General features: G+C 41.3%; 1 protein-coding gene across 4 annotated transcripts in view; it reads right to left on the reverse strand.

Annotated features, from left to right (window-relative positions):
• Positions 1-26,359, reverse strand: part of TRAF3IP3 (TRAF3 interacting protein 3) — a 967,079-nt gene that overhangs the window by 868,921 nt on the left and 71,799 nt on the right. For all 4 annotated transcript variants that reach the window (XM_044077128.1, XM_044077127.1, XM_044077126.1 and 1 more), the window contains exon 2: positions 24,781-25,285. In XM_044077128.1, coding sequence (XP_043933063.1) covers positions 24,781-25,212 — 432 coding nt within the window. In that variant the 5' untranslated portion in view covers positions 25,213-25,285. The remainder of the gene's footprint in view (positions 1-24,780; positions 25,286-26,359) is intronic.

A 26,359-nucleotide genomic window follows, 5' to 3' on the forward strand; every position in this document is an offset into this window, starting at 1 on the left:
GTGGGCCCTTTTGGAGGTGAGAGGGGGTGAAGTTTGCACTGAATCTATCTGCCAGGATGTTGGCAATATCAGTAGGTTCAGTATATTTTGTGCTATTTTGCACTAGTTCAGTGCATATCTGCAAGTTGCCACTTAGATTCTTAACATAGCTAAAGAAGGCTTTGTGGTTATCTTTTGAATCCTTGGCTATTTTTCTTTCAAAGTTAGCCTTGGATGATTTCATGAGGGACCTTAGTTTCTTATTGATACTGATCAGAGATGCCTTTCCTTCTTGGGATTTGCTTTTTTTCTGAACTAGTTTCTTCCTTCTATTGTATAGCCTATTTATTGCAGGGGTCCACCAAACTGGTTTCTTCTCTTAGAAGAGTGAGTCTTGGTTTTGCTAGGGATGTCACGATCCATGCATTCTTGTAGGTGCTCATAGAGTGCATTTGTAAAGGTTTCTGCAACTTGGGCAGCATTATACTTTAGTGTAGGGGCTGAGAAACTTGCCAGCTCTGTCTTAAGTAAGGTGAAGTTTGCTTTAGAAAAGTTTTTTACTGTGGTTTCCTTAGTTGGGCATGGTGGTGGGGTGTAGACATCCAGAGTGATTAGTTTATGGTCTGATCTAACCCGTGACGGGTTGACCTCCAGTGTGGAACACATGTCGCCCATGTTGGTGATTACCAGGTCCAATATGTTTTCACCTCTGGTAGTGGAGTTTACTATCTGATCCAGGGCATTTGAGTTGATGAATTCCAGGAAGCGCTGGGCCTGGGAAGCTGTACTCGAGTAGTTTTACCAGTGAATGGCAGGGTAATTGAAATCGCCCAATATCATGGCGTTCGGTATGACCTTCATGTTTTCCAGTGTCTCCAGAAAGGTGGAGTGGTGGTCCTGGGTCATGGAGGGTGATCTTTAGCAGGCCACAATTTGGATTGTAGATTTGCCCGATGTTAGTTGCACATGGATGATCTCAGAGGTATCATGCTGCACCACTAACCTGGAGGTGTAGGTATCCTTGATGAATATGGATGCACCCCCTCCTTTTGTGTTTCAGTCCATGTTCTGTGGCCGAAAAGTGTGGTATGAGTTGTAGCCCGGTAGTGCTGGGGTGTGCTCTGGAGCCTTGAACTAGATTTCAGTTACTGCACAGATGTCTACATTCTCCATACTGAAGAGTGCTTCGAGCACGTACATTTTGAGATTTAAACTCCTGGTGTTGAGTAGCATAACCCTCAGTTTTTTGCTAATTGTGCTGTTTACAGAGGTGGGTTTGACTTTTGAGCCTTGCCTAGAAAAGGCACTATGGGGGCAGCAAGAGCCTTGGCCAGTATTCAAAAGCCTAGGGGTAACAGGTGCAAGCTGTCTCTTGTGAAGAAATGCGGCTTGTCGAGCATGTCGTCCCAGGCTGACAGACACTGGATCCCCTTTGAATGACAGCAGAAGCTTAGCCAATTGCTGAAATTGATCATTTTTTCTTTATACTGAGGTATCATTCTTGGTGAGGGCAGGATGCTACTCAGGGTCAGGGTCATACCAGCCTGGGCTACATGATCAGAGAGCTCTTCCATGTCTCTTTTCATGTAGTCCAGGGACGAACGTCTCAGGTCATTCACACCAACATGAACAATGACAGAGTCATATTTGTACTTGTTCTGGAGTGACCTGAGTGCTTGTGTTATGTGGTGGAGTCTGGCTCCCGACAGGCAGCTAACAGTAACCTTCTGCTTGTCCAGCCTAGTGAGTGGGACTTCAGTGTGCCTGACTATAGAGTTGCCTATTACTAGTGTGTTAGGTATGTTATTTCGCCTTAAGGGCTGTGATTGTGCGGCACACTGATTTTGTGTTTTATGTGTTGTCTGGTTTCTGACGGGAAGTGCAGGTTGTTTGGGTGTCTGCTTTGGAGGTCTCTGATGCTTTTGCAGGTTTTTATTTAGAGCCTCCGAGTAAGATCTTGTGTATTTATGTGTATTTTTTGCCAGTGCTATTTTAGTAGGTCTGTGTGTGGCTGGAGTTGTGGTGCAAGTGTTAACCTTCTTCTCTTGACTGTCTGTTCCATTCTTGGGTGGAGACTGCTTAGCTTTCAGTTTGGCTGTATAATTGCATCTCTCACATATGTTAGTGTTTTGTGGCAGGAGGAGAGGGTTGTCTGTGTACATGAGGCAGTTGTAACATTGCCTCAGGATACCCAGATTCACCAGCTGGACTGGAGAGTGCACCTGAAGTTGCCCTTTGATCATGCCTGAAAAGTAGGGTGAGCTGCTTAGTCACTTGGTTGGTGAGGGGTGAATAAAGAGCCTTGCCCTGCTGGGTAATCAGTGTCAGGGTATATTAGTGCTTGCTATTAGGTCTGAGCAAGTGCTGGGCTGTAAGATGCTTTTTGAGTGCTTAGGTTGAGAGTTAGACTAGTTTCACTGGAAAAACTGAAGAGGAGAATTAGTGGAGCCAGGAATAATTTAACCATAGCTAACCGGCACTGCCCGATGTACAAAACTGTGCAAATGCAGTTTTTATGGTAGGGAAATGAAAGATATAGAAATTAGCCCAAAATGGCCAATAAACTACTAGCTTCTGGGCTGGAACCACTCCTCCAGGGACAGATAGGTTGCTCAAAGCTCCCCACTCTCACAGGTGAACAGAGAAACTTCCTTCTATCCAAGTAAGGTATGGGTAACTCAGAAACTAGTATCAAAGCTCTGAATTCTGCACTAGCCTGAAAACTAGACTATACTAGCTTAGAAAGGCAGGAAACAATGAAGTATTTATTTATTTTTTTTGAAAAGATAAGGCTAAAACAGTAAAAAATACACTTAAAACAGCTTTAAACGACTACAAACAATCAGAAAAGGCTATCTCACTTTAGTGTGTAGCGTACAACAGTTAAACAAATTATTTAAACAAAAAACAACTTTTTAAAAGTGCAGGCAGTCAAATAAGCACAATATGTGAAAAAAACAAACTTTAAAATCACAATAAATGCTGGAAAATCTATGTTTAGGTGGAAACCAGTTAAGTACAGCAAGAAAGTACAGAAAACTGATACTTAATCACTCCAAAGTCTCTCTTCTAAGCTAGAAGACTTGTATCAGTTTAAAGCTTTCTAGTGCTACCCATAAGGTTAGTTACAGGAAAGATGGGAAACAAGCACAGATGTGGTCTTTTAAACCATAAAGTTGAAAGAGACGGACAAACTGTCTAAATGGTCAATAAACTACAATTTCTGGGCCAAGAATGTCTCCTCTCATGGTAGACAGCCTACCTAGTGCTTTCCACTCCCACTAATAAGCTAGAAGGCTTCCCTCCAACACAGAAAGGCTTGGGGGGGGGGGGGCTCAGAAGCTTACTATCAATCCTGGATACAGCAACTCTGTACCTGGGCTAGACTAGTTACAGGAAAGGCAGGAAACAAGTACAAACGTAGGCTTTTAAGCCAGCAAGTTGAAAGAGATGGAAAACTGCTCAAACAGCCAAATAAACTACAATTTCTTGGCCAAAACTCACTCTTCCCATGGAGGATAGGCTTCCTAGTGCTTACTACTCCCACTGATAAGCTAGAAGGCTTCCCTCCAACACAGAAAGGCTTGGGAGGCTCAGAAGCTTACTAACAAACCTGGATACAGCAACTCTGTAACCGGACTAGGCTAGTTATAGGATAGGAGGGAAACAGGCACAAGTGCAGCTTTCAAACCAGAAAGTTGAAAGAGAAGGAAAAAAATTGCTCAAACAGCCAGTAGCTACAATTTCTGGGCCAGGGACCACTCCTCTTGTGGTAGATAGGCTACCTGATGCTTACCACTCCCAATGATAAGCTAGAAGGCTTCCCTCCAACACGGAAAGCTTGGGGGGCTCAGAAGCTTACAAAAAGAGTCCTGAATACAGCAAATCTGTACCTGGACTAGACTAGTAATGGGAAAGGCAGGAAACAAGTGCAAACACAGGCTTTTAAATCAGAAGGTTGAAAGAGCTGGAAAAGCTTCCCAAACTGCCAATAAACTATAATTTCTGGGCCAGAAACCAATCCTTCTGTGGTAAATAGGTTACCTATTGCTTACCACTCCCACTGATAAGCTAGAAGGCTTCTCTTCAACACAGAATGGCTTAGGGGCCTCGGAAGTTTACCAACAGTCCTGGATACAGCAAATCGCTACCTGGACTACACTAGTTAAAGGAAAGGCAGGGACCAAAAGCAAAACAGGCTTTTAACCAGAAAGTAGAAAGAGATGGATAAACTGCCCAAACGGCCAATGAACAACAATTTCAGGGCCAAAACCCACTCTTCCCATGGTAGATAGGCTATCTAGTGCTTACCACTCCCACTGATAAGCTAGTAGGCTTCCCTCCAACACAGAAAGGCTTGGGTGGCTCAGAAAGCTTACCAGCAGTCCTTAGCTGACTCTGTCTTGGAGAATCTTGGAAGTAGATGGCTGGGGAAATAATATCAATGATGGTCCAGAATTAGGCAAAGTCACAAAACAGTGCAAGATACTCAGCCATGGTCAAAAGCACTGTACCACACTAAGCCATGGTCAGAAGCAGTTCACCATACTCGCACTGCACCAGACTCAGCCATGGTCACTAACACTGCAGCAGATATAGTGCTAGTCACAAGCAGTCCAGTAGACTCAGTTAAAGACACAATCACTTTACCAGACACAGCCATGATCATAAACAGTGCACTGGACTTAGCCATAGCCTTGCACAGTACACCAAACTTAGCTATGGTCACAAATGCTGTGCTAGACTCAGCCATGGTCACATGATCATCATCAGATACAGCTATGGTCAGAAACAGTGCACCAGACTCAGCCATGGTCACAAATAGTAGGGCAGACTCATCTGTAGTCACAAAGAATGCAACAAATTCAACAATGGTCAAAAATGGTGCATCAGACTCTACCATCGTCACAAACACTGCAGCAGAATCAGCTTTAGACACAAGCAGTGCACCAGACTCGTTCATAGTCAAAAACAGTGCAGCAGACTCTGCTAAGGTCAAAAACAATGCTCTGGAATCAGGCAGTGTCACAAACGTTACAGCTGACTCAGCCAATGTCACAAACACTATACCATTCACAGCCATGGTCAGAACACCTGTCGCCCATGCTGGTGATGACCAGGTCCAATATGTTTTCACCTCTGGTAGGGGAGTTTACCAGCTGATTCAGGGCGTTTGAGTTGATGAATTCCAGGAAGCGCTGGGCCTGGGAATTTGTACTTGAGTAGTTTTCCCAGTGAATGGTAGGGTAATTGAAATCGCCCAATATCAGGGTGTTCGGTAGGACCTTCATGTTTTCCAGTGTCTCCAGAAAGGTGGAGTGGTAGTCCTGGGTCATGGAGGGTGATCTTTAGCAGGCCACAATTTGCATTGCAGATTTGCCTGATGTTAGTTGGCCATGGATGATCTCAGAGGTATCATGCTGTGCCACAAACCTTAAGGTGTAGGTATCCTTGATGAATATGGATACACCCTCTCCTTTTGTGTTTCGGTCCGTGTTCTGTGGCCGAAACGTGTGGTATGAGTTGTAGCCCAGGAGTGCTGGGGTGCTCTCTGGAGCCTTGAGCCAGGTTTCAGTTACTGGACAGATGTCGATGTTCTCCATACTGAGGAGTGCTTCAAGCACGTGCATTTTGAGATTTAAACTCTTGGCATTGAGTAGCATAACCCTCAGTTTTTTGTTAATTGTGCTGTTTACGGAGGTGGGTTTGACTTTCGAGCCTTGCCTAAAAAAGGCACTATGGGGGCAGCAAGAGCCTTGGCCAGTACTCAAAAAGCCTAGGGGTGACAGGTGTAAGCCATCTCTTGTGAAGCAACGCGGCTTGTCGAGTATGTCGTCCCAGGCTGACAGACACTGTAACCCCTTTGAATGACAGCAGAAGCTTAGCCAGTTGTTGAAATTGATCATTTTTTCTTTATATTGAGGTATCATTCTTGGTGAGGGCAGGATGCTACTCAGGGTCATACCAGCCTGGGCTACATGATCAAAGAGCTCTACCATGTCTCTTTTCATGTAGTCCAGGGAGGTACGTCTCAGGTCATTCACACCAACATGAACAATGACAGAGTCATATTTGTACTTGTTCTGGAGTGACCTGAGTGCTTGTGTTATGTGGTGGATTCTGGCTCCCAACAGGCAGCTAACAGTAACCTTCTGCTTGTCCAGCCTAGTGAGTGGGACATCAGTGTGCCTGACTATAGAGCTGCCTGTTAGTAGTGTGTTAGGTATGTTATTTCGCCTTAAGGGCTGCGATTGTGCGGCACACTGATTTTATGTTTTATGTGTTGTCTGGTTTGTGACGGGAAGTGCAGGTTTTTTGAGTGTCTGCTTTGGAGGTCTCTGATGCTTTTGCAGGTTTTTATTTAGAGCCTCTGAGCATGATTTTGTGTATTTATGTGCATTTTTTGCCAGTGCTGTTTTAGTAGGTCTGTGTGCGGCTGGAGTAGTGGTGCAAGTGTTAACCTTCTCCTCTTGACTGTCTGTTCCAGTCTTGGGTGGAGACTGCTTAGCTTCCAGTCTGGCTGTATAATTGCATCTCTCACATATGTTAGTGTTTTGAGGTAGGAGGAGAGGGTTGTCTGTATACATGAGGCAGTTGTAACATTGTCTCAGGATACCCAAATTCACCAGCTGGACTGGACAGTGCATCTGAAGTTGCCCTTTGGTCATGCCTGAATAGTAGGGTGAGCTGCTTAGTCGCTTGGTTGGTGAGGGGTGAATAAAGAGCCTTGTCCTGCTGGGCAGTCAGTGTCAGGGTATATTTGTGCTTGCTATTAGGTCTGAGCAAACACTATACCTATCACAGCCATGGTCAGAAACAGTACACCAGATAAAGCCATGGTCACAAACACTGTAGCAGAGTCAGCCAGCGTCACACACTGTGCACCAAACTCAGACAATATCACCAAAAATATGACAGAATCAGCTGTCATCACAAACAGTTCACCAAACTCAACCATAATCAAAAACAGTGCCCATACAGAGTCACAACACTTCACTAACACAACTTTGGTCACAGTCACTCCACCAGACTGAGCTATGGTCACAAACACTCTTACCAAAATCAACCATAGTCACAAACAGTGCAACAGAATCAGCTTTAGCTACAAACAGTGCACCAGACTCAACCATCATCACCAAATCTGCAGCAGACATAGCCCTGGTCACAAACAGTCCAATAGACTCAGTCAGCATCACAATCACTTCACCAGGCTCAGCCATGGTCCCAAACAATACAAAAGAATCAGCTATAGCTGCAAACAGTGCACCAGACTCAGCCATAGTCAAACACAGTATAGTAGACTCAGATAAGGTCAAAAACAATGCTCCAGACTCAGCCAGAGTCACAAACACTCCATGCAACTCAGCCACAGTCACAATCACTTCACTAAACTCAGCCTTTCTCACAAAAAGTACACCAGACTTAGCTATGGTCACAAACACTGTAATGGACTAAATCACTGTCACAAAAAGTGCACTAGACTGAACTGTGGTCACTTGAATGGATTAATGTACAGCATTTTTGCAGACTGCAGGTTCATTTGCCAGGATTAAGCCCTTCGGTCTATGACTCTTTGGGAGAACAGAGAAGAGTCATAAGATGCCTTCAGTTATCAAGGAGGGGAAACAAAAAGACAAACAAAAGACACCTCTACAGTGCTCAGCTTTATCATTATTATGATGCAGCCTCATGCATAGTTAGTGGTTCGGTACATGTGTTAAAATTAATACATTCTGCTTAATGGATATAGCCATTTATGCTTGAGTAAACCCTGGTCTACTAAGTCAGCTGTAGGTAAGATGTTTGACCATACAATCTCTAAACTCTATTTCAGCTCAACAAGGTCAGCAACATTGTTGAGTGTTTCCAATCCCATTTCATTCTTTTATAATCTGTCACCATACCTTTCAACTGTACAGATTTTCTCAGAATGTCCAGATTTTTGCCTAATATTTTTTGGTCCATTTTTTCATAAATTTGTGGTTTTTGGCAAATTAGTGGCAAATAATTAAAGTAAGAAAATATATTTATTTTATTTATTTTGCATTTGTTTACCGGGATAGTCCGACTGGACACATCCTTTTTCAGAGGAGACCTGGGGAGAAAAGCCCCACATAGAAAAAATACAGAAGAAATAAACAGTTGTGCTATACCCAAGTAATAATAAAACAATACAGTGTGGGGTAAAATTAAACAAATTTAAGACAGTTCTGTTTAAACACAACTTTAGGCATCCTCTCATAGGTTCATAGGTAGGTACTAGGCCATCGGCCCTGGGGCCTATATAAGCCTAGCCAAAAAGGTTCCCTGGTTTTTGCCACCCAAGAAAATTATTTTCCTGTGCCCCTGTCAAGCAGTGCCACAGAAGTGATCCCCGGGTTGAATTTTCTATTTCCCATCAAGTCGTCAATATTTTTCTTAAAGAGGGCCAATGAGGAGCTTTGCTTGACATGAATGGGTAGTTTGTTCCAGAGTATGGAGGCCTCTGGGACAGGAATCTATCCTTCCAGCATGTTCTGTTTATTGTGGTGAGAAGGTTTAGGTCTTTGTAGAGTGTGGTTCCGGGAGATTGGGATTTCTTTAAGTGTAGCATGTCCAACAGCTCTGGGTTTGACATAGCTTTGTATGTTAGGCAGAGATCACCTCTGAGTAGGCGATATGCAACGGAGTAGAGCTGGAGTTTTTTGAGATGGTCTGCATATGGCATCTGTTTGAGGCCAATAATCATCTTAGTGAGGTATTTCTGTGACCTTTCCAATTGTTGTAAGTCTCTTGTGAGATACATGTCAAACGGGCATTGTACTCTATAATGGGTCTGATGAGGAATGAGTAGAGAGGAACAATTACCTCCTTTTTTCTAGAGGAGAACCCTTTTGTGATGAGGTGTGTCATGTAAAAAGATTTCCTGATTACTGTAGCGATGTGGTTATCAAAGGAGAGACTACTGTCCACCTGTGTCCCGAGGTCTCTTATCACACTTTCAGTGTTTAGTGAGCAACCGCCTATGTGGTAGTTCATGGGTAGCGAGTTTTTCCCAAAGGGGATGACAATGCACTTCTTGGCATTGAGCTTAAGGCCATGACTTTGACACCAAGTATCTGTCTCTGCGAGGCCCTTTTGTAGAATGTCTGAATCATTACATGATTCTATTATGGCTCCCAGTTTGCAGTCATCTGCAAATTTTATTAGCCAAAGACCTTCTGTGTTGGCCTGCACTTCCAAGAAGTAGATGACAAACAGAAGACCCTGTGGTACTCCACTCATCACTGGTCTGAAGTCGGACTTGGAGTCGCTTACTTTTACTGTGTGGGTTTTGTCAGTGAGCCAGTTGGCCACCCTTCTTCTGACATAGGGATTTATGCCCAGTTTAGTGAGTTTGTCTATAATTCCAGAGTGGGGGATGGTATCAAAAGTCTCAGCGAGGTCAAGATAGGCTGTGTGCACTACCTTGTCCTTGTCTATGACTCTAGTGACTGCTTCAAAGAAGTCAATCAGGTTTAGTAGACATGATCTACCTTTTACAAACCCATACTGAGTGGGGTCCAGGGTTTGGAAGTTACCCATGTCCTTGTTTAAAAGCTCCAAGAAGATACGTTCCATGGCCTTGCAGACCAGGCTCGTCAGGCTAATGGGGGAGTAGTTTCTAGGGTCCACGGTGGCACCCCCTTTGTGGAGTGGGATAACCATTGCTGTGCCCCATTCTGTAGGCACATAGCCTGAGGTGAGGCTATGATTGAACATGGTACTTAGGTGGGGTGTCAGCTCGTTCTGTAGTTCGTGCAGTACGCAGCCTGGGATGTTGTCTGGTCCCATGGATGCTGTGTTCTTGGCTTTGGAGAGTGCGGTCTTTACTTGTTCATCCATGATTACATGGACTTTGCATTCTTACGGTATTAAGACAGGCCCTTTGGAGGGTGAGAGGGAGGTAAAGTTAGCACTGAACCTATCTGCCAGGATGTTGGCAATATCGGTTGGTTCTGTATATTTAGTGCCATTGTGCTGTAGCTGAGAGCAGATCTGAGTGCTGCCATCGAGATTCTTGACATAGCTGTAGAATGCTTTGTGGTTGTCTTTGGAATCAGTTGTGATTTTATTTTCACAACTGACTTTGGAGGATTTTATGAGGGATCTCAGCTTCTTGCTGAGGCTGACCAGAGAGTCCCTCCAATCTTGGGATTTTACTCTTTTTTACAAAAGTTTCTTCCTTCTGTTGTAGCGTTTGTTTATGGCAGGGGACTACGAGATTGGCTTCCTTTTTTTGAGGATAGCATCTTGGTTCTGTTGGGGATGCACTTGTGTAAGAATCAGCAGTCATACCTCTACTTTTCGTCTGCATAGGTGTTGTGAAGTTTGCCACTTCTGTCTTAAAAAGCATGAAGTTGGATTTGGAGTAGTTTTTGACAGTGGTTTCCTTAATGGGGGGTGAGGGTGGGTCTCACAAATAGTATTCAAACAAATAATACTTCAATGGATTATTATACTATATGATATGACAATGGACAACCATGGTTAAATATAATACAAAAAGAGGTAAAAAACGTGGAGTAGTCAGTGCTTGTTTGATTTTAGGAATGATGATATTAGTGAGAGTATGGATCATATAATAGTCTGTCAAATAATGACAGACGTTTGAGTTTCAGACTTCATACCCTTCAGAAAAGTCATGCTAATGCAAAGCCTGTTATTCTATCTACTTTCTAAGTTTGTAAGAGCAATATTTAAAAATTGTCTCTATTTTTGGGCCTTTGTCTCACTTTTGTTTATGGCTTTGTCAGATTTCTTGCTGTAAGAGGTTGAGAGATATGTCTGTCCCACATAAAATATTTTAACATAATCAAAGATAAATCTCTCTTGTTCTCACATATCAAATTGAAATATCTGAGCTCATACCAATGGTAAAGAATATATGGCTATTGCTAGTCACCTGTTGATCACACTAGGTTTTATTAATCCTATAATACCTGACATCCTATAGATTAGAGAAAATTAACTTCCTGATCACAGAAACCTCCACAAGTAGAAGAATAGTGTAGCAGTCAGATTGATGACTTGCTATGCCTCCGACCATGTCATGGACTGAAGGCTGGTGAGCAGAACAGTAATTGTGGCAACACACCACTACTGACTGACTCTGAAACTACTTTAATTTCAATATTGGAATGACATCCTTTAACTTTTGTTAGTGACACTTGGAAGAGTTTGAATGTTTACCATTGGTCGATTGTCTCTGCAATGATCAATGAAGAAGGAGCAGCCTTTTAAGCATGAAAATGTTATAATTGGATGCAGTTTTTATGATCAACCAATAAAGCTTTACAAAAACTATGACTTATTTACATTTCATATGTGTGTGGTCTATGCCTTTATACTAGAGCCAATGACTTGGAAGTGCCTATATGTTTTTTATTGGCCATTTGATTTTATAATGACCAATGAAGAAGGTATAGACTTTTTAGCATGTAAATTTCATGATTGACTGTAATTTTATGATCAACCAGTAGAGATTTAGAAAAGAACTATGGCCTATTTACATTTTTATATGAATGGTTAAGAGACACTTTTTAAGAGAACATGAACTGTTGATGTTTTAAGACTTGAAAAAGGAATTATACTCAAAAATGCTTGTCTTTTTATTTGTGTAATAGTTATTTATTTTCCTTTATTAAAGTAATTGCTTTATGCCTATTGCTGTGGTGGTTTCAGTACTTTGCTTTTATGTATTTATATACAAGTTCCAGCACCTACCTTTAGTGGCAGGGATCTTCGTTTGTTTTGGATTTTTGGTGTGTGTGTGTGTGTGTGTGTGTGTGTGTGTGTGTGTGTGTGTGTGTGTGTGTGTGTGTATATATATATATATATATATATATATATATATATATATATATATACACACACACACACACACACACACACACACACACATATACATAAATGCATATATGCACATATATATATATATATATATATATATATATATATATATACAGGTTCATAATTCCATAGGTAGATACTAGGCTATCTGCCCGAGGGCATTTATAAGCCTAGCCAGAGTTTGTCGGCTTTCACAACCACATTGATTAACTGATCCTCTATCAAGCAGAGCCAATGAAGTGATCCCAGGGGTGTATTTTCTGTTACCCATCCACTCGTCAAGGTTTCTCTTGAAGAGTGTTAGTGAGGGGCTCTGCCTGATGTAATTTGGAATTTTATTCCAAAGCAATGGGGAGTCTCTGTGACAGGAATCTATCCCTCCAACATGTTCTATTTATTGTTGTGGCAAGGTTTAGCTCACTAAAGCGAGTGGCTCGCAGTGACTTGGATTTCTTTAGGTGGAGCATGTCCATCAATCTGAGTTGGACATGGCTTTGTAAGTCAGGCAGAGATCACCTCTGAGTAAGTGATATGCCACTGAGTACAGCTGGAGTTTTTTCAGTCAGGCTGCATAGGACATATGTTTGAGGCCAGTAATCCTCTTGGTGAGGTACTTTTGTGGTCTTTCCAGCTGTTCGAAGTCTCTTATGAGGTACATCCCAAATGGGGCGTTGTACTCTATGATGGGTCTAATGAGTGATGAGTAGAGGGGCACTATAACCTCTTTATTTCTAGATGCAAACCCTTTAGTAATTAGATGGGCCACATAGAAGGATTTCCTAACTACTTTGGCAAAATGATTGGCAAAGGAGAGATTACTATCTACCTGGGTCCCAGATCTCTTATTACCTCTTCTGTATTATGGGGGTTGCCACCTATGTGGTAATTTGTGGGTGTTTTGCTTTTCCCAAATGGGATGACTATGCATTTTTTGGCATTTAGCTTGAGGCCATGACTTTGACACCAGGTGTCTGTCTCAGTAAGGCCCTTTTGGAGGATGTCCGTGTCAGATGGAGAGTCATTTATGGCTCCCAGTTTGCAGTCATTGGTGAACTTGGTTAGCCATAGTCCTCCTGTGTTTGCCTGTATTTCTGAGAAGTATATGCCGAACAGTAGGGGTCCCAGGACCGAGCCTTGCGGGACACCACTTGTGACTGGTTTAGAGTAGGACCTGGAGCCCGCTATTCTTACAGTGTGAGTTCTGTCTGTAAGCCAGTTGGCAACCCATCTCGTGATGTAGGGGTTTATGTTCAGGCTGGTGAGTTTTTCTGTAATAGCCGAGTGGGGAATAATGTCAAAAGCCTTGGTGTGGTCAAGGTAGGCTGTGTGAACCACCTTTCCCTCGTCTATGGCCTTGGTGACTGTCTTGAAGAAGTCAACCAGGTTTAGTAGGCATGATCTGCCCTTAACAAAGCCGAACTGGGTCAGGTCAAGTGTTTGGAGGTTTCCAATGTCTTTGTTAATGAGTTCCATGATGATGCGCTCCATAGCCTTGCAGACCAGACTAGTCAGGCTTTTGGGACGATAATTACCAGGGTCAGTTGTGGCCCCTCCTTTGTGGAGAGGAATAACTGTTGCTGTGCACCATTCTATGGGCACGTAACCTTTGGAGAGGCTGAGGTTGAACAGTGTGTTTAGGTGGGGGGGGGGTTAGTTTGTTCTGTAGTTCGTGCAAGATGCAGCCTGGGACACCATCTGGTCCCATTGATGCTGTGTTTTTGGCTTTTGAAAGGGCTGTTTTCACCTGTGTGTCTGTGATTTTGGGACACTACACTTTTCCGGTATTGTTGTGGGCCCTTTTGGAGGTGAGAGGGGGGTGAAGTTTGCACTGAACCTATCTGCCAGGATGTTGGCAATATCAGCAGGTTCAGTATAGTTTGTGCTATTTTGCACTAGTTCAGTGCATATCTGTGAGTTGCCACTTAGATTCTTAACATAGCTAAATAAGGCTTTGTGGTTATCTTTTGAATACTTGGCTATTTTTCTTTCGAAGTTAGCCTTGGATGATTTTATGTGGGACCTTAGTTTCTTACTGATACTGATCAGGGATATCTTTCCTTCTTGGGATTTGCTTTTTTTCTGAACTAGTTTCCTCCTTCTATTGTATAGCCTGTTTATGGCAGGGGTCCACCAAACTGGTTTCCTTCTCTTAGAGGAGTGAGTCTTGGTTTTGCTAGGGATGGCACGATCCATGCATCCTTGTAGGTGCTCATAGAGTTCATTTGTAAAGGTTTCTGCATCTTGGGCAGTGTTATCCTTTAGTGTGGGGGCTGTGAAACTTACCACCTCTGTCTTAAGTAAGGTGAAGTTTGCTTTAGAAAAGTTTTTACTGTGGTTTCCTTAGTTGGAGGTGGTGGAGGGGTGTGAACATCCAGAGTGATTAGTTTATGGTCTGATCTAACCAGTGATGGGTTGACCTCCGGTGTAGAACACCTGTCGCCCATGTTGGTGATGACCAGGTCCAATATGTTTTCACCTCTGGTAGGGGAGTTTACCAGCTGATCCAGGGCATTTGAGTTGATGAATTCCAGGAAGCACTGGGCCTGGGAGTTTGTACTCGAGTAGTTTTCCCAGTGAATGGAAGGATAATTGAAATTGCTCAATATCAGGGTGTTCGGTAGGACCTTCATGTTTTCCAGTGTCTCCAGAAAGGTGGAGTGGTGGTACTGGATCATGGAGGGTGATCTGTAGCAGGCCACAATTTGCATTGCAGATTTGCCCGATGTTAGTTGCACATGGATGATCTCAGAGGTATCATGCTGCACCACTAACCTGGAGGTGTAAGTATCTTTGATGAATATGGATACACCCCCTCCTTTTGTGTTTCAGTCTGTGTTCTGTGGCCGAAACGTGTGGTATGAATTGTAGCCTGGTAATGCTGGGGTGCTCTCTGGACCCTTAAACCAGGTTTCAGTTACTGCACAGATGTCGATGTTCTCCATACTGAGAAGTGCTTCGAGCGAGTGCATTTTGAGATTTAAACTCCTGGCGTTGAGTAGCATAACGGTCAGTTTTTTGTTAATTGTGCTATTTATGGAGGTGGGTTTAACTTTTGAGCCTTGCCTAAAAACGGCACTATGGGGGCAGCAAGAGCCTTGGCCAGTATTTGAAAGGCTAGGGGTGACAGGTGCAAGCTGTCTCTTGTGAAGCAACGTAACTTGTCGAGCATGTCGTCCCAGGCTGACAGACACTGGATCCCCTTTGAATGACACCAGAAGCTTAGCCAATTGTTGAAATTGATCATTTTTCTTTATACTGAGGTATCATTCTTGGTGAGGCAGGATGCTACTCAGGGTCAGGGTCATACCAGCCTGGGCTACATGATCAGAGAGCTCTTCCATGTGTCTTTTCATGTAGTCCAGGAAGGTTTGTCTCAGGTCATTCACACCAACATGAACAATGACAGAGTCATATTTGTACTTGTTCTGGAGTGACTTGAGTGCTTGTGCTATGAAGAGGATTCTGGCTCCCGACAGGCAGTTAACATTAACCTTCTGCTTGTACAGCCTAGTTAGTGGGACATCAGTGTGCCTTACTATAGAGTCACCTATTACTAGTGTGTTAGGTATGTTATTTCGCCTTAAGGGCTGTGATTGTACGGCACACTGATTTTGTGTTTTATGTATTGTGTGGTTTGTGACGGAAGGTGCAGGTTGTTTGGGTGTCTGCTTTGGAGTTCTCTGATGCTTTTGCAGGTTTTTATTTAGAGCCTCCAAGTATGAGTTTGTGTATTTATGTGTATTTTTTCCCAGTGCTGTTTTAGTAGGTCTTTGTACGGCTGGAGGTGTGGTGCAAGTATTAACCTTCTCCTCTTGACTGTCTGTTTCAGTCTTGGGTGGAGACTGCTTAGCTTCCAGTTTGGCTGTATAATTGCATCTCTCGCATATGTTATTGTTTAGTGATAGGAGAAGAGGGTTGTCTGTGTAAATGAGGCAGTTGTAACATTGCCTCAAGATACCCAGATTCACCAGCTGGACTGGAGAGTACACCTGAAATTGCCCTTTGGTCATGCCTGAATAGTAGGATGAGTTGCTTAGTTGCTTGGTTGGTGAGGGGTGAATAAAGAGCCTTGCCCTGCTGGGCAATCAGTGTTAGGGTATATTAGTGCTTGCTATTAGGTCTGAGCAAATGCTGGGCTGTAAGATGCTTTTTGAGTGCTTAGGTTGAGAGTTAGACTAGTTTTAAGGGAAAAACTGAAGAGGAGACTTAGTGGAGCTGGGAATACTTTAACCATAGCTAACCGGCGCCGCCCGTCGTGCAAAACCATGCAAACATAGCTTTTATAGTAGGGAAATGAAAGGGATAGAAATTAACCCAAAATGGCCAATAAACTACTAACTTCTGGGCTGGAACCACTCCTCCAGGGACAGATAGGTTGCTCAAAGCTCCCCTCTCTCACAGGTGATCAGAGAAACTTCCTTCTATCCAAGTAAGGTATGGGCAACTCAGAAACTAGTATCACAGCCCAGCTATCACACTTTAGTGTGTAGCCTACAACAGTTAAACAAATTATTTAAACAAAAAACAACTTTTTAAAAGTGCAGGCAGTCAAATAAGTACAATATGTGAAAAAAACAAGCTTTTGAATCACAATAAATGCTGGAAAATCTGTGTTTAGGCAGAAAACCGTTAAGTACAGCAAGAAAGTACAGAAAACTGATACTTAATCACTCCAAAGTCCCTCTTCTAAGCTAGAAGGCTTGTATCAGTTTAAGGCTTTCTAGTGGTACCCAGTAGTTTAGTTACAGGAAAGATGGGAAACAAGCGCAGATGTGGTCTTTTAAACCAGAAAGTTGAAAGAGATGGACAAACTGTCTAAATGGTCAATAAACTACAATTTCTGGCCCAAGAACCTCTCCTCTCTTGGTAGACAGGCTACCTAGTGCTTACCACTCCCACAGATAAGCTAGAAGGCTTTCTTCTAACACAGAAAGGCTTGCAGGGCTCAGAAGCTTACCAACAGTCCTGGATACGGCAACTCTGTATCTGGACTAGGCTAGTTACAAGAAAGGTGGGAAACAAGCGCAAGTGCGGCTTTTAAACCAGAACATTGAAAGAGATGAAAAAAACTGCCAAACGGCCAATAGCCACAATTTTTGAGCCAGGAACCACTCCTCTTGTGGTAGATAGGCTACCTAATGCTTACCACTCCCACTGATAAGCTAAAAGGCTTCCGGGGCTCAGAAGCTTACAAAGAGTCCTGGATACAGCAAATCTGTACCTGGACTAGACTAGTTATAGGAAAGGTGGGGAACAAGTACAAACGCAGGCTTTTAAGCCAGCAAGTTGAAAGAGATGGAAAACTGCCCAAACGGCCAAATAAACTACAATTTCTGAGCCAAAACTCACTCTTCCCATGGACAATAGGCTACCTAGTGCTTATCACTCCTGCTGATAAGCTAGAAGGCTTCCCTCCAACACAGAAAGGCTTGGGGGGTTCAAAAGCTTACTAACAATCCTGGATACAGCAACTCTGTAAGCAGACTAGACTAGTAACAGGAAAGGCAGGAAACAAGCACAAACACAGGCTTTTAAATCAGAAGGTTGAAAGAGATGGAAAAGCTTCCCAAACGGCCAATAAACTATAATTTCTGGACCAGAAACTACTCCTCCTGTGGTAGACAGGTTACCTATTGCTTACCACTCCCACTGATAAACTAGAAGGCTTCTCTCCAGCACAGAAGGGCTTGGGGGGCTCAGAAACTTACCAACAGTCCTGGATACAGCAAATCTGTACCTGGACTACACTAGTTATAGGAAAGGCGAGGACCAAATGCAAAACAGGCTTTTAACCAGAAAGTAGAAAGAGATGGGAAAACTGCTCAAATGGCCAATGAACTACAATTTCAGGGTAAAAACCCACTCTTCCCATGGTAGATAGGCTACCTAGTGCTTACCACTCCCATTGATAAGCTAGAAGGCTTTCCTCCAACACAGAAAAGCTTGGGGGGCTCAGTAGCTTACCAACAGTCCTGGATACAGCAAGTCTGTATCTGGACTTGACTAGTTACAGGAAAGGCAGGCAACATGCTTAGAATTTATTTATTTTTTTATGGACATATACATATACATATACATATATATTTTTTAAATGCCTGTCTAAAGCTGGCTATTGTAAGACATTCCTGGGTCCACTGAGGTAGCAAGTTCCACAAGTAAGGAGCCTGATAGTAAAAATGAACAGAAACCTAAGGTTTCCAAATTCACCTGGGGAACTGCCAGCAGCCCCTTGGAAGATGACATCTGCAATGGATGACTGGGTTCGATAAGCTTCTACAGTTAGCAGGAACCCATGTCATGAATGTGCAAATATACTAACACCAGTATCTAAAAATAATAATCCTGTATCAGATTTGTGGCCAATGAATGCTACACAAAACTGGGGTTATGTGGGTTATGTGATTGTAAAGTGATGAACACATCAGTAGCCTTGCAGCAGAATTTTGCACTAGTAGTAAATGGTGTAATTAGGTGTTTGGTAGTCCCAGGTATAGGGTACTGCAGTAGTCCAATTGGGAAGGGACTATTGCATGATTAACAATCAACAGATCTGAATGTGGCATAAAATAATAAATTCTAGTTCTGTTCTTCAGATGGAAGTAGGAAGATTTCACTACAGCCAACATCTGGTCCCAAAATGTTAGGTGAATCAACAATAATCCACAGATTACTCACCTTTTGGGAAAATTTTAGCTTGTCTCCTCCATACAAAATGTAATTGGGAAGTGGAGCAGCAGAACATCCTCTTAGATGTGCATGAACTGCAATGGCCTTAGTTGTAGCAGTGTTCTGTTTTATATAATTAGAATTTGGCCGACAGTGTGCATGGCATCAAGACCATCAGTCAAGAAATTGATACAAGCCATTTTGTGGGAAAGAGAAGTAAATCTGGTTGTCACCATCTTAACTGTAGTATGCTAAGCCTTTTTCCCACAGTAGATCTCCAAAAGGGAGCATATTTACTGTGAGTAATAGAAGGCCCAAGACAGAACCTTCTGGAATCCCTTAATCCAGCTGACATGGCAAGGATTGATTGAGTCATGAAAAGACTTTAAGTAAATGCTTTGACAAGTAAGAAGAAAACCAGTAAAGAACCATACCAGAAATTTCACAATATGTAAGTGGTGCATTAAGATGTCATGGTCCACAATGTCAAAAGCTGATGAGAAAACCAGAAGGACCAGCACTGTATAATGCCTCTGGTTTCTTGACATAAGGAGATCATTAACTGCTCTAGTTAGAGCAGTTTCAGTGATACAGGAGGTACAAAAACCTGACTGAAAAAGATCCATGAGTCCACAAACAATAGGTGGGTTTCCATCTGCTGATATACAACCTTCTCAATAATCTTGCCTAAAAGTGGAAGATTACAGAATGGGATGGTAATTATTTAATTATGTGAGCTGAGTGATGGATTCTTGAAAGTTGGGATCACCAATGCCACATTCAAGGCTGAAAGAAGAATCCCCTCACTCAGAAATTGAATCAAGATCTTATATATTATTGGTCCTAGTACATCAAGACTGGCCACAACAACTCTGGATGGACCAGGGTCCAAATTGCAAGTTCTAGGTTATATGTTTATAACAATAGAAGTGAACTCATCAAAATATGGAATAAAGAACACTGATTAAGACTCTAAGGGGAGAAGAAAACATACAGTATCACTCTTGGAGTCAGCTATAGAAAGGGCTGACTTAATGGAGGCATTCTTGTCAGTAAAAAATCGAGTGGACAACTCACACTCTAAAGTGGGCAAACCAAGCAAGCAGGATTGCACAATATCTCCACTACCAAGAAATGTGTGGCTAGTCAATTTGCCATTGTGGAGATTTCCCATGATAAAAACTCTGATTATTTTGTGGGGAAATCTCAGCTTCAGTTCATGTATTGCTCATCAAGTTCAGTCTTATCACTCAAGCAGCCAGCCAAATGCCAAAGATGCTCCAACCTGCAGTTCTGCACATGGTACAATGAAAACAGTTGAACCAAGGTTCCTATCCCTTTGTAATAACTGCCAAACATGACTTGAGGCTAAGGAGTCCATGGTAAGGTAAATTTTGCTATTATAAACATCTTCCAAGACATCCACAGAAGTAGCACCGTCAACCAAGTCAACTGAGTAAAGAGCATATGATCACATGATCTTATGTGAGTTATGCACCACTCACATTTCAAGGCCAGGAGTTGTGGGGAGGGTCAGGTCAGACAAAGCTAACTAAGCTAACTCAAAATGGAAAGTGAAGTAGCCAGAATATGAGACTGTTTCTACTACCAAGACTTAGAGGACCAAATCCATTAGGAAGTATTCTCTGAGATGAAGAAGATTTATTCATGAGTTGAGTTGTCATTTACAATTAGACCCTATGCATTATTTATTGAAAAAAGCCTACATTTAGGTTGAGTTGAACTCTCAATCTAGAACCTAGGCTGCCTTTCATATCTTATAAAGACTGTTAAGTAAATTCTATAATTCTCTAATAAACTGAGATGCTTTAGCTTATCTTGTTTGCTGATTTGGGAATAAATGTGTTCAGTTGCAACTATGACTGAAATTTAGATTCATAAGCAAGTACTAGGAGTCTACAGACTATTACAAGCCTAGCCAAAACATCCTATTTAAAAGTTCTTTCCAGCCTCAAGGAACAAGACAAGATAGAGAGGGAAAAATTAAGCCTGCCTATTCAGTTATCTAGGTTTACCTTAAAGGTGACAAGGGTGCCACTCTGCATGGCATATAATGGAAGCTTGTTCCAGAGGTGAGTGATATGAATCTATTACATCAATGTGACTTATCAGCTGATAAAGACTGAGTGCCTTTCATCAGGTTTTTGAGGTACTATTTGTTCTTTGAAAGAATAGGAGGTCAGATAGGGTTGTATCCTTCATGGCTCAGAAAGCTAGACACATATCATCATGGAGGAGTCTATGAAAGACTGAGGACAGATAGAGAGGACTGGCAGTCAGTCCTGATAACTAAGATTTTTGAGACCATTGATCTTTTTAGTTATGAATCTCTGAAATCTTTCAATTTGAATGATATGGTTTGACAGATACATGTCAAAAAGTGAGATATTCAACAGTGGGTCTAATGAGATATAAATAAATGGGAATTAAGATTTTTTTTGGATCTAGTGGAGATGCCTCTGGAAATTAGATTAGTTAAATAGAAGGCTTTCTGAAGACAGCAGAGGCATGGTGGTCAAATGATAAAGAATTATCAGCTAGAGAGCTTAGATCCCTTATGACGGTATCTGACTGGAGGGATATTTCACCTATATGACGTGAAAATGTTTCATTTATCAAAAGGAACTGTGGTAAATTTTTTCACATTAAATTTGATTTGAGACCATTTTTTTTGCAATAGTTGTTAATTTTGTAGCAATTGTAGGGCAGTAGAAAATTGAATAACAACATCTAATTTACAATTGTCTGCAAACTTAGATAACTATAGGTCAGGACTCATAGCCTGAAGGTCAGAGAAATCGATGCCAAATAGGAGTGGGCCCACTACAGAGCCCGTTGGTACACTACAGGTAACTTTTTAGCTTTCAGAAGTGGCACGTGTGACTTAACCACATGGGTTCTATCAGATATCCAGTTAGCTATGTAGCCACCACAGACGATAGGGATTTATATTCAGATTTACAAGACTGTCAGTAATGTTTGCATGGTGAATAGTGTCAAAATTTGTGGCCAGGTCTAGATAGGCTGTATGAAATGCATAACAGCTCTTCACTACTTTGGTTACTTTTTAATTAATGAGATTAAAGAGGAAGGACCTTCTTTTGACAAAGCCGAATTGATGAAGATCAAAGGTTTAAAGAATTTCAATGTCCAGATTAATGAGGTCTGAGACAACACACATCATAACTTTACATATGATGCGAATAGGACTAATAGATCTGTAGTTACCAGGGTGTTTGGTTAGCCCAGCCTTCTGTAATGGCATTATAGCATCTGTTTTCTTGACTTCAGGAATGTTACCAGTAGAGAGGCTTAATCTGAGAAGTTTAATAGGGGTACAGATAGGCCATATTTGGCACAGATAATCAGGCATACTGGTGTACTGTTAGGGACCATGGATGAGGTATACTTAGCTTTTGTGAGATGAGAGGAATTATTCCACAGTAATTAAAGGGGATGGCTGTGATTGTGGAATCTATGAAATAGCTATTAACTGTGGGTAGAGTAAAATTTGCATTAAAGTTGGCAACCAGGATATTAGCTATTCCCTTTGGGTACATGTGCAGTATTATTGTGGGCTAACTACAAACACAGTTGTGTGCTAGTTCTTAACTTCCTGACATAGTTAAAAAAAGATGTGTAGTTACTTTTGCTTTTAGTGGCTATTTTTGCTTCATGTTTATCTTTGAGCTTCCTAAATTTTCCCTTGAGCTCTTTGTTAGTTTACTTAAGTGTGCTGTTAATATAGATAGAATGAGGCCTGTTGTAAGCATTAAGACATTTCTTTCTCTAGTTATATAATTTATTTATATGAGTATTCCACCACAAGGATATATTGTTAAATTTCACTTTGCATTTGGTGCGGATAGGGACTACCTTATTAATGCAATTATTTATGTGGGAGTAGAAGTCAGAGAGATAGGCAGCAGCTTTAGCAACAGTATCCATCAGAGGATGATTAGAGTGAAATTTACTTATATCATTAAGTAACTGAAGAATTTTTGCTTTTTAGAAGGCCCTAACTGCAGGGCTATTTACAGGTAAGCACCACCAGTTTTACAGGAAAAGGTCATTAATTTATGGTCTGATTTAACAAGTTAGGGTGATACATGCAGAGCTTTGCAAGACGTGGATATAATTTTGATGACAAGATCAAGGATATTAACATCCCTATTATCATGGTCAGCTTTTTGTAAAAGACAGCATTTTTAATGTCAAGGAAGTGCTAAGCATGCCATATGCTGGCAGTATAGGTTAGACAGTTACTGATGGATAATTCAAGTTCCCCAGCAGAAGGGTATTCAGTTTAACAGTGATTTAATCTAATGTTTTAATGGATTCATGTTGTTCATCCAAAAGAAAAAACAGCACAAAAAATTACTGAAAGATGCTTTTAGCGAACAGAAACTAAAGCTAATTTTGTAGGGGTCAAGCCCCCTCAGCAACCAAGACACCCCCTGCAACCCTGTGTATGGGGAGACTTTCACTCCCCTAACTTGCATATACCTATTTCACAGTCACACAACAGTGCAAAAACGGCAACTCTACAAGTTCACTTAAAGTAAAGTCATTGCACTGTTGTCAGTTGGCAAACACTGCTCACTAAAAACACATTCTTATGTTATGATAGTTATCATGCTCAAAAGGGGGCACAGAGGGTGTTCTAGAACTAGCTATGAAGTGGTAATTAGACTTGTTTATGGTGTTTTGGACATATAAGAGTTCACATGTGATGTCCCAAGGAATCTGTCATGAGATGATGACATCCTTGACAAATACTGACCCCCCCCCCCCCACACACACACAATTGCTAGTGGGTCTAAAAACATGATAGACCTTCTATCAAGGAAGAGGAGTGTTGTGTTTAAAGGCCAGCTATTACCAAAGCACAGCACCAGAATGAGAGGATATGCATAAGAAAGTGGGTAAAGGGACTGCACAGGGTAACTTCATCACATTCTTTTTCTTGCTACAGTTTCTAAGAGCATACACACACATATTTCTCTGAGATATATTTGGTTATGAGTAAGTAAACATTATAGAACAAAAAAGGTAGAACACCACCATCTGTGACTGAAATCATTGTCTACACAGAGCTTGTTACAAGCCTGCATTTGTTGGTGGGGAAAAACAGGATCACACAACCTGAAGGGAGGAAGAAGGTAGGAAGGCAGAAGTGCAGTATAAGTGGGATATTGCATGGTGAAACATATTAGAATGTGTTGATAATGTTGTCTGAAAGTGGAATAATCTTCATGGTAAGGATAAGCAGATCTTTATTAAGTGGATTGCAGATGTTTATTGCCTTATCAACACAGTATCAAGCAGTTTAGGCAGTCACCCACCAGTCAGTCGATTTAAGTAAGTATACATAAGCGCTTGCTTATTCATGGAGGGTGATTGCATCTGTGGTCAAAAGGGAATTAATATTTCTAAAGGTTTCAGATGCTTGCTTCCTGGGATAAGAAGGCCATGATGTAGCAGGTAAGCTGGTGTAGAAACTGGGTTTGGTAGATCAGATTTCTGGAGGTGGGATTGGGTAAAATATTTCTTTTAATCAATCAATTGCCACCCTGGTGGAGGAGACAGGGCTTGCTCATAAGGAATTTTAAAAGGAAAAAGAATTGCCTCAACCTGGTATCACACAAATGGTGATTCTGGTGTGCTGTAAAGGTGACGTACCTTCAGGTGAGACATTGATGAAAGATTGGTTGTTCATTAAGGTTCAGAAGTTTCTAAGCCAGGCTTCTTGCATACAGTTTGACTGAATCTTAATTGGCTTGTAACATAATTGATTTGGTGGGTCATTCAATAAAAGCATGTCTATTGTCATTTCAAATGTAAAATTCAAGTATCTCTTTATTTCAGGTGTCTAATTTTTTATTGTCCACCAACAACAGGAATTGATGTGTAACAGGAAATTTTGCATCTCTGGGTAGGGCTAAAATCAAATAACACAGTTTAAAGATTATGAGTCCCAAAGAAAGAATAGTATGTTGATTTCATCAAAACCTTCAGGCCACTCAGATCTAATCAAGTCCATCACCTGTGCTACTATAAGTCAGTTTTGAAAACAGGGACTACATGAGCCTTAACAGTGAACAAAACAAGTACAGTAAATTGTTAACACAAAACAAACCCAGCTTGATACATCAGTGTAACTCTTTTCTCTGTGATCTGTGACTTTTAAAAATGCATACAGATGCTTTCTAATAAAACTTATTCAAAACTTGTAACACCTACTTTCCCAGAAGCTGCTGTTGTTTCTATCCTCCGTTGTTTGAATAGCCTAGGAGAATCACTTTTATCTACTTCTTTCGCTGGTGTTAAATTCCTTCTTTTCAAAAACTCTTCTTGTCTCAGATTTTGTACCTTTTCCTCAAGTTCATTATTCCAGGATTTTCTGTGGCTGCGACATGTTGTTATATTCCGACGAGCACGTAGATATTCACGATTTTGATGCCGCCGCTCAATCCTATCCTCATAACTTTCACTGAGTTGTCTTTGATAGGTTGGTGATCGAATTATATCCATTCGATATCCTTGTGGACTCACCCTTGGAGATCCAGACCCCCAGCAATATCCTTGTGGACTGGCCCTTGGAGATGCTGACCCCCAGCAATATCCTTGTGGACTGATCTTTGGAGACCCTGACCATCTACCTTCTTTGAGCATCTTTGCAGTTATTCCTTTAAAAAAGCTTCCTACTGCAGTTGATGACAGGAACAAAACATGGGGGGGTTTAATTCTGAAAAAGATGCAAACAAATATCTAAATAATAAAATGTACATTAAAACTGTGGTTTTGTTTTTCTGTTTCTCTTCTAAGCTCATTTGATGCATTACTGAAATGTTTAAGTACAACACTTTAAATAATCTATTAAAAACAAGGTGTTCTTAAAGTAAAAAAAAAACTGCTTGTGCTTACCATTTTATACTGTTTTTAACTATTTTTTCATTGTTGCCCTTAAAGCCCATTGAGAATAAGGTTCAAAAATTACTAATGCAACAGGGATTGTACTAGAATAGTCCAAGGTCACACAGTAAACAAACAGCATTTGTATGCATCAGTTGATGACTGCGGTTGTATAAAATCCATTCTGGCTCACTGATCTGCTCTTCCAGGGTACTCAGTGCTGTGAACTGTTTATTTTTAATAATGGATCTAGTGTTGTTAATTATTTCTCTGTTTTTGCTCTCTGAGTGGCAACCTCAAAATACTTTGTTAGTCATTATTATGTAACTCACTTGCTTATTTACAAACGAACAAGTGAAAAAACTGAAATGCATACTTCTCACAAAGAACAGAATAGAGGGTCTTGCTTCAGCAGGAGGAACATACAGTTGTGACTCACATGGTATTGTTCTGTGTTCAAAGTAGGAAGAAGCAAAGAGGCATGCAAAACATAGAAACTAAAAATAAACAAGAGATGCATTTTGGCAAAAATATTGGCTCATCAGTTATAATCATCCAATGTCAAATCATTTCAGCTCTGGCCTAGTGTTCTCTTCATAACATGTAAAAATAAACTTCCCCTGAAATTTAGGGAAATGTGCATTGATTCAGTAGTCACAAAAAGCTGAGAAAGCAAACATGAAATGAAAGCAAATGCATTTTCTTAAAAAAATCAGTATAAAAGATAAATGTAGAGTTGTTGCCAATACATGACAGGTGAAGATAAAGCATAACTTGTACAAATCTTTGCATTCAGCGCAACCCAACATATAATTACATAAAAGTTGCTTTTATTTTAAGGACTACCGTATACACAAACTAATATTCATTAGATACTGTATATGTCATATAAATATAGGCATCCCTG

Source organism: Protopterus annectens, chromosome 7.part0 (assembly GCF_019279795.1).
Source record: "Protopterus annectens isolate FY-2018-M chromosome 7.part0, PAN1.0, whole genome shotgun sequence".
Classification (NCBI taxonomy): domain Eukaryota; kingdom Metazoa; phylum Chordata; order Ceratodontiformes; family Protopteridae; genus Protopterus; species Protopterus annectens.